This window comes from Rana temporaria, chromosome 7, assembly GCF_905171775.1.
Source record: "Rana temporaria chromosome 7, aRanTem1.1, whole genome shotgun sequence".
NCBI lineage: Eukaryota > Metazoa > Chordata > Amphibia > Anura > Ranidae > Rana > Rana temporaria.
In genome coordinates this window covers 189,414,707-189,423,951 of record NC_053495.1, presented here as the reverse complement: position 1 = coordinate 189,423,951, position 9,245 = coordinate 189,414,707, and the positions used below count along the sequence as shown (strand labels likewise).

The 9,245-nt window shown below is 46.1% G+C and overlaps 1 protein-coding gene across 1 annotated transcript in view; it reads left to right on the top strand.

Moving 5' to 3' along the window:
* The first annotated feature begins 2,463 nt into the window (after positions 1 to 2,463).
* The window catches only part of ACADM (acyl-CoA dehydrogenase medium chain), a 30,189-nt gene continuing 23,407 nt past the window's right edge, over positions 2,464 to 9,245 (top strand). Inside the window, exon 1 of the mRNA XM_040360675.1 lies at positions 2,464 to 2,569. Coding sequence (XP_040216609.1) covers positions 2,546 to 2,569 — 24 coding nt within the window. The 5' untranslated portion in view covers positions 2,464 to 2,545. The remainder of the gene's footprint in view (positions 2,570 to 9,245) is intronic.

Genomic DNA, 9,245 nt, shown 5'->3' with positions numbered 1-9,245 from the left:
GATGTGGGGTCTTATTGACCCTGCATCTCTCCTTAAAGTGGGAGTTCACCCATAAAAATGTTTTTACCCTTAGATTGATGCTCATTTTGTCTAGGGGAATCGGCTAGTTTTAAAATCGAAGCTGTACTTACCGTTGTAGAGAGCGATTTTCTCCGCCGCTTCCGGGTATTGGCTGCGGGACTGGGAGTTCCTATTTTGATTGACAGTCTTCCGACAGGCTTCCGACGGTCGCATCCATCGCGTCACCAGTAGCCGAAAGAAGCCGAATGTCGGTGCAGCTCTATACTGCGCCTGCGCACTGATGTTCGGCTACTTTTGGAAAATCGTGACGCGATGGATGCGACCGTCGGAAGCCTGTCGGAAGACTGTCAATCAAAATAGGAACGCCCAGTCCCGCAGCCAATACCCGGAAGCGGTGGAGAAGATCGCTCTCTACAACGGTAAGTACAGCGTTGATTTTAAAACAACTAGCCGATTCCCCTAGACAAAATGAGCAGGAATCTAAGGTTAAAAAATGTTATTTCCGGGTGAACCTCCACTTTAAAGAGGACCTGTCACACACTATTCCTATTACAAGGGATGTTTACAAAAAAGGAAAAAAAAAGTGTAAAAAATAAATAAATAAGTAAAATTAAAAATTAAAACGCCCCTGTCCCCGGTAGCTCGTGCTCAGAAGCAAACACACACATAAGTCCCGCCCACGTATGTAAACGTTGTTCAAACCACATATGTGAGGTATCGCCGCGTGCATTAGAGCGCGTGCAACAATTCTAGCACTAGACCTCCTCTGTAACTCTAATCTGATAACCTGTACAAATTTTCAAAGCCTCGGCTATGGAGATTTTTAAGTAACGAAGTTTGGCGCCATTCCATGAGTGTGCGCAATTTTAAAACATGACATGTTAGGTATCTATTTACTCGGCGTAACATCATCTTTCATATTTTATAAAAAAATTGGGCTAACTTTACTGTTTTGTTATTTTTTAATTCATGAAACCATTTTTTTCCAAAATAAAAGGCGTTTGAAAAATTATTGCGCAAATACTGTGCAAGATAAAAAGTTGCAATGACCGCCACTTTATTCCCTAGGGTGTCTGATAAAAAAAACATATATAATGTTTGGGGGTTCTGAGTAATTTTCTAGCAAAAGAATGATGATTTGTACATGTAGGAGAGAAGTGCCAGAATAGGCCCGGTATGGAGGTGGGTATAAAAGCCCGGTATTGGTTAAATTGGCGTTTGAAATTTACAAATGCAGCAAGTTAGAAATCAGATGAAAGGTTTAGCTCTGAGAAACATTTTTTTAAAAAATAAAAAAAGTGCATTTTATATATAATTATATAGATCAGACCAAAAAATAAATAAAAAATTAGGGACAAATGAGGAGGACAGAGGGACTTCCAAATCAGGGACAGTTGGGTGCTATCAGGGCTGTTTGAAGGAATTTGGGGGCCCCAAGCAAGAAGCGGGGGACCGGGTGTTGCTGAATTTCAAGTTGAGAAGTGGGGCGGTGGAGATGCAGCTGCCGCCGAACACTGAGTACTTCTTCTGTCATTGCAAGCTAATAAGCGCGGGGGGGGGGATTGGTTGTTTCTGGGCGCTGTGCCGCGGCCGACCACGAGAAGTACTTAAAAGGTATCTTTGGAAGCATTTTTTTTTATCAATTTCATTTATAAGTGCTTCTTCTGATAAGCAGGGGGGGGGGGGTGTGTGCTGCTGCTGCCGCCGGACATGCAGGAGGAACTGGGAAGAAGAGCTTGGCCACGCTACAGGCTGCAGCATTTATAGGAAGCTGCGGCGCTGCAAGGGCCCACCCTGCTGGGGCCCCAGGCCAGCACGGGGCCCCAAGCAGTTGCTTGTTTTGCCTGTCTTTTTTCCGACGGGCCTGGGAGCTATATATATATATATATATATAGGAATACAGAACCTTAATCTGCTTTCTAGTGCTATAAATGTCCAAAGAACAGGAAGTGGAATGAAATCACATTGTCAAACAAAAAAAACAAAAACAAAACACTTTATGCATCTAAAAAACAACAACAAAACACTTTTTGCATCTAAAAAACAACAACAAAACACTTTTTGCATCTAAAAAACAAAAAACAGCAAAACACTTTATGCATCTAAAAAACAACAACAAAACACTTTTTGCATCTAAAAAACAACAACAAAACACTTTTTGCATCTAAAAAACAAAAAACAGCAAAACACTTTATGCATCTAAAAAACAACAAAAAAAAACAACAACAAAAAATGATCTTTACAAGAATTGTTGCCCAGAATTGTTCTTTAAAACCAGTGACCAGTGACAGCAGAGCAGGACATACAGTGCACAGGGCACTACTCCTCGTGTCCTCTGAGGTGCAACAAAGAAAGAAAATGTTTGCGCTGCCAGAAACCAAGATGGCCGCTGAGGGACAATGACGACACTTCTATGTGACGGAGCATTATGGTATGCATAGACTCCAGACACGTGACCCGGAGTGCAGGTCAGCTGACCTTGACGGCCGTGAACGTCCTTTGTTGCTGTGTGGAGTGTGCAGTCATGTCTTCTCTCAGGGTGACCAGGGTAAGCTGGGGAATGGGGGGAGGAGAAGGAGAACACCTTTATGGCCATGTTTGTTTCTTCACAGAGACTCCCTTGGGGCTCATGTACAGCTGAGTGTATATCGGGTGATTTGTCAGTAGTGTGTGCGCAGACACGTATTATATGTGTCAGGCTGCGTTCTGTTTATACGCTCCTGAAACGCGCATTTGAGTTATTCGCGCCCCAAACGCAGACAGAAAATGCACATTTTTGTGCAATGACAAAATACGTGCTAAGCTCTGCGACCAAAAAAGGTGTTGGAGCGTCTGTGGTGCGTTTGTCGCATGTTGGGCGGGCTGCACTAGGTCCCAAGTTTTGGCGCCGTTCACACTTCTGCCTCGTATACATTAAAAAATCCACTGAAAAGTAGCGATTTCAGAGCGATCGTCTGATAATCTGATCGTTAGTACGCAGCTTTTCCAGAGCCAATTGCGACACTTCATCCCAAAGGGAGAAACAGGGGGAAAAAAAAAATCGTACAATGCCAGAATGTACGTTTTTTTTTTTGTTTAACCCCCTTGGCGCCGGCCGTACGCACATATGCAGCCTTTCAGCGCTGGGTCCTTAGCGTTTGCGTGAATTGTACACGCATGCTGAGAGCGTGCGCCCAGCACAGTTACCGTCGCCTAACCGAAAGCTCACTATCGCTCATTGCGATTGGGTGTTTTCGGACCACGTGACAGCCAAACACTGCAGTCACGTGATCTTGTAGTTCATGGGCAGTAGGGATGAGCTCCGGCGTGTTCGCGCGCTCCACGTGCAGAGCCCGCCAGGAAGACTGCACGGCGCTGCGCTAATCACAGGCAGGGAGACATTTCCCGATCTCTGCAGCCGTGCATCGGGACAATTTCTCCCCGCCTGTGATTAGCGCCGTGCCGACTTCCTGGCGGGCTCTGCACGTGGAGTGTGGGAACACGCCGGAGCTCGTCCCTAATGGGCAGGGGAAGGCGCAAGTTTTCAAAGCTTTCTTGCAGGCCGCTTTCACACTGACGCGACTTGAACGTTTTTTTTTTTTTTTCCTGTGATTTTGTAGCAGCGACTTTGCCGCGATTTTCAGGGAATGTTTTATGTAAACTTGGGGTCTATGGACCTCAACTCGCATTGAAGTCGCACCAAAGTAGTGCAGGTTTCCTCATTCGAAGTTGGAGAGACTTGAAGTCGCACAGATATGAATGGTTGTCATTGGGAATTATGGGGAACGACTTGTCTAAGGATGAGCTCCGGCGTGTTCGCATAGAACACGTGCAGAGCCCGCCAGGAAGTCGGCACCCGCGCTGCGCTAATCACAGCCAGGCAGACATTTCCCGATCTCTGCAGCCGAGCATCGGGAAATGTCTGCCTGGCTGTGATTAGCGCAGCGCGGGTGCCGACTTCCTGGCGGGCTCTGCACGTGTTCTATGCGAACACGCCTGAGCTCATCCATTTAGACTTGTCATGCGACTCTAAAGTCCAAAGTCACAGGAAAAGTCGCACAAGTGTGAATGAGGCCTAAAGCTGAACTCAAGACTGTCCTTTCAGTCTTGCACAGTTCCAGCTCCTCTCCTGACTGAAATGGCTTACTCTGATTTCACTGCACACTGTGAGCTTCTCACAATATGCATTAAATGTCAGTCTGGCTGGAGGACGTCCAGCATCATCTAACTTCCTGGCCCATCCCCTTCATTCATTGAATTTTAGGGTGATTGTAAAGTCTTTTTTTTTTTTTCTATTAACCACTTCAATACTGGGCACTTTCACACCCCCTTCCTGCCCAAGCCATTTCAGCTTTCAGCGCTGTCACACTTTGAATGACAATTGCGCTGTCATGCAACACTGAACCCATATGACATTTTTATAATTGTTTCCCCACAAATAGATCTTTCTTTTGGTGGTATTTGATCACCTCTGCGGTTTTTATTTTTTGCGCTATAAACAAAAGAAGAGCGTCAAGTTTGTGCTGTACATAGCTTCCCGAAAACATTGCAGCACCCTGTGCCTCAGTACTATTCTCAAGAGGTCCCGGCACTGATGCAAGCTACAGGAGAACATGCTTTGATGGATAGATGCAATTTTGGAGGAGTAGGCGTTCCTAGTCAGACTGTATTTACATGAAGACTACCCCCTAAGTAACCCCCAGGGATGACGAGCCTCCGGAATTAAAAGAACTTAAAGGAATTGTAAAGTCAGAATGTTTATCTTAATGCATCAAGATAAACCTTCTGTGTGCAGCAGCCTCCCTCTATCCAGTGACGTCCACAACTGCCTCGGCCACCCAAGACTCTCCCTCCAGATTGCCGAGACACAGCAGCGATGCCATTGGCTCCCACTGCTGTCAATCAAGCCCAGTTAGCCATTCAGGAGCTGGCCCCTCCCAACAGCCATGATCTGTTTGCATTGCATAGAAAAGTGCAGAGACTCTAAAAGCGGAGTTCTGCCTTTTTCTTTTTTTTCTTTAAGTCAGCAGCTACAAATCCTGCAGCTGCGTACTTCTAAAATAAGGACTCTTATCTCATCTCTGTCCAGGGCGCCTGAGATGTCGGCACCCGAAGCCGATCTGTCTCTCGGGTGGAGGTGCCGCCATCTTAGGTAAGGGAATCAGCCTTGTGACTTCACTTCCAGGTTCCCTACTGCGCATACGGGACTTGTGCTGCGTTATCCCACTGGTCCCTGCCATCTTCTGGGACCTGTGTGTCTCCCAGAAGACAGCGGAGGGGGGGTCGCATATGGCATAGATATCCGCAGATACTGCGGCTATCTATGCCCGAAAGTGGGAGCAAAATACCTGTATTACACTGGTATCTGATTCCCACCAAATGTGACACCGGAGGGGGGGAGGATTCGGAAAAGCTGAAATTCCATTTTTGGGTCGACCTCCGCTTTAAACTAGGGTTAAAAACATTTGACTAGCATGTTGATGATGGGGCGAGGGAGGAACTGGGGAAGGTGAAATATAAAAGTTTCCTGTGGCCATTTACTGATGACTTTATTTTATATTATCACACGGAAGGAGGGCGATGGTCACATGACCAAAGATGGAGACCCCGGCAGAGCAGACCTCTATTACAGATGGTGAAGCAGCACTGGTTATATAGTGGAGGTGATTGTACAGAGATGGTGGGGATGGCTCCTCGCTACATGTACTCACACCAGGAATGTTTTCCATACACCCGTTACTAGAGTAAAGGTCAGCAAGGCAACGTCCAAGTCACTGATTGCGGATCAAATGACGCCTCATATCTCTGCTAGGAACACATTCCACTCCAGGCGTTATTCTCTCACTTAGGGACAGGGTGGATTTGTAAAAACGGGACCCTTTTCAAAACAGAACCGCGGCTCCGTTTAATGACGGTCACACTCGCATGTTATGCAAATTGGATTTGATTAAAAACGCATATGTGGGAACTTAGACGTTGAGTGTCTGTTTTATACCCCTGTTATTTCACCAACCCCACAGGGCTGTTAAGAAAAATAAAAATAAAAAATACCCCCAAATAAATAATAATGATGATGATAATAATAATAAGTAAGGGCTCATTCTCACTGGTGTTCTGGTTGCATGGGTGAGTGGTTTGTTCATGTGGCTGGAGCCGCCTGTTAGGCTTGGTTCACTATTCCTGTCTGCCAGGCTGTACAGGGCCCCCCGAGTTCGCTAACAGCAGTCCGGACTCCACCTTGTGTACTATGTACCTCGGTACAGACAGGGAGCTGGAGGAAGAGTCTGCAGAATTGAAGGCTCCTATACAAAACAATAATACATGCACCTTTTCACTGTAAATAGTAATACATGTGCATTGTACCTGTAAATACCGTATTTATCGGCGTATACCGCGCACTTTTTTGCCCTGAAAATCAGGGCAAAATCATGGGTGCGCGATTTACGCCGATACCCGCTTTCCCGCGCCGAGTTTGAATACTGCTCCAGCATATACCGAGCGCAGTACACACATGTATAGTCGGGCAGGCTCGGCTCCTCTCGCGCTCACGTCCCGAAAGTACAGGATGTGAGCGCGAGAGTAGCCAAGCCTGCCCAACTATACACGAGTGTACTGCGCTCGGTATATGCCGGCGTGGTATTCAAACTCGGCGCGGGAAGGACGCTGGACCCGACGAAGAGGACACCCGAAGCCGCAGACGGACGCCGGACCCGACGAGGCCGCCGATGGACGCCGCGCAAGACACCAAAACTGTAAGTACTAAAATCTTTTTTACAGGAATGTCGGGTCCACTTTAGGGGTGCATGCTATACGCCGGAGCGCGCAATACCCCGATAAATACGGTATATGTGCTTTGAGTGTCAATGTTATCCTAGCGACATCCTGAAACGGCTTGCAAAACGCAGTGCGATTGCCAGAATCGCATCACATGGGTGTGAACACTAGTACAGTACTGCTGGGACCGTGAAGGGGACATACCCCAAAGCTTGTCCTGAAAAATTGTATCACGGATAGTACCGTATATACTCGAGTATAAGCCGACCCGAGTATAAGCCGAGGCACCCAATTTTACCACAAAAAACGGGGAAAACTTATTGACTCAAGTATAAGCCTAGGGCAGTGATGGTGAACCTTGGCACCCCAGATGTTTTGGAACTACATTTCCCATGATGCTCGCCTACACTGCAGAATGCATGAGCATCATGGGAAATGTAGTTCCAAAACTTCTGGGGTGCCAAGGTTCACCATCACTGGCCTAGGGTGTCCATCTGCATGCCTCGCTGTGCCCATGCCTCACTGTGCCCATGCCTAGACTGACATTTAGCATGGGAGTCTATGGAAGGGGTGCCCGGCTTTGAAAAATCGGCGCTCCCCAGCCGTAGATCCCTTACCCCCCCCCCCCCCCCCGACAACAAACTTTGCACACGTGTAGAAATGGAGCTACATGTGTACAAACTGTGTGGCTGAATTCGCATCACACAGACATCTCATGTGGTGTTCACAGCAATGCGGTGCAAATTACATAGTAGGTGAAGTTGAAAAAAGACCCAAGTACATCAAGTCCAACGTGTGTGTGTGTGATTATGTCAGTATTGCATTGTATATCCCTGTATGTTGTGGTCGTTCAGATGCTTATCCAATGGGTTTTTGAAACCATCGCTGTCCCCCCTGCTGAGATCACCGTTTGAGACCATCGTACCAATGTGAACCCAGCCTAATGGGCCGTACGCAATATCCGAAAAAAAAAATTCTCGTACGACAGAATAAAAAATTGGACGTTATGTATTGTATTGTAGCGTATTTGTATTTTTGAATGACAATTGTACTGATTAAATGAAAAATCGTCCGATCTGGTATCGTACAAGAAATATATTCATGCTTGTCCGGTCGGATAATATCGAATGAACTGTCGTGATCGGCTGTCGAAAGCTCTGTACTAAAGATCAGATTATCACTCTCAAATTTATATTTTTCATCTGATTTTCGGATCGTATGTACGGGCCCTGAAGCTCGCTATATGTTTATAATCTGATAGTACAGGGTGTGTGTGTGAACGACGTCAGCTGGTGAATTACTTCCTGTGTTTTAACAGGAAGTCATGAACATTTCTATGGAACAAGCTGGAGGCCGAGGTAAGGCCTTGTTCTAAAATACATAGAAAACTTTTTTCTTTTCTGCAACAGAAGTACTTTAACTGCTTGCCGACCAGCCGCCGCAGTTATACGGCGGCAGGTCGGCTCTGCTTGGTGTCACCTCGCCCAGCAGCCAATAGGGGGCGCACGCGTGCCCCCCGCTCTCCTCCGACTTCCGTGAGTGTGCCTGGTGGGCGCGATCGCCGCCGGGCACCCGCGATCGCTCGTTACAGAGCGAGGACCAGGAGCTGTGTGTGTAAAACGCGCAGCTCCCGGTCCTGTCAGGGGAGAAATGCCTGATTGTCTGTCTGTCTCTATACAATATATGAACAGCGATCTGTTATTTCCCCTAGTGAGTCCACCCCCCCTACAGTTAGAACACACCCAGGGAACATACTTAACCCCTTCCCCGCCCCCTAGTGTTAACCCCTTCACTGCCAGTGGCATTTTTATAGTAATCCAATGCATTTTTATAGCACCGATCGCTATAAAAATGCCAATGGTCCCAAAAATGTGTTAAAAGTGTCCGCCATAATGTCGCAGTACCGAAAAAAACGCTGATCGCCGCCATTACTAGTAAAACAAAAAAATATTAATAAAAATGCCATAAAGCTACCCCCTATTTTGTAAACGCTATAACTTTTGCGCAAACCAATCAATGAACGCTGCTTGTGATTTTTTTTTTTTTTTTTTTACGAAAAATATGTAGAAGAATATGTATCGGCCTAAACTGAGGAAAAAATTGTTATTTTATATATTTTTGGGTGATCTTCATTATAGTAAAAAATATTCACTTTTTTCAAAATTCTCGCTCTATTTTTGTTTATAGCGCAAAAACTAAAAACCGCAGAGTTGATCAAATTCCACCAAAAGAAAGCTCTATTTGTGGGAAATAAAGGACGCCAATTTTGTTTGGGCGCCACGTCGCACGACCGCGTAATTGTCAGTTAAAGCGACGCAGTTCCGAATCGCAAATAGTGCTCTGGTCTTTGACCAGCAATATGGTCCGGGGGTTAAGTGGTTAATGGTATATTGGTTCATAGAGAAGCTGGAATTTTGAAAGAAAATTTAATAAAACTTGTTCCTTGAGAACTACAAGCCGACAGCTACAAA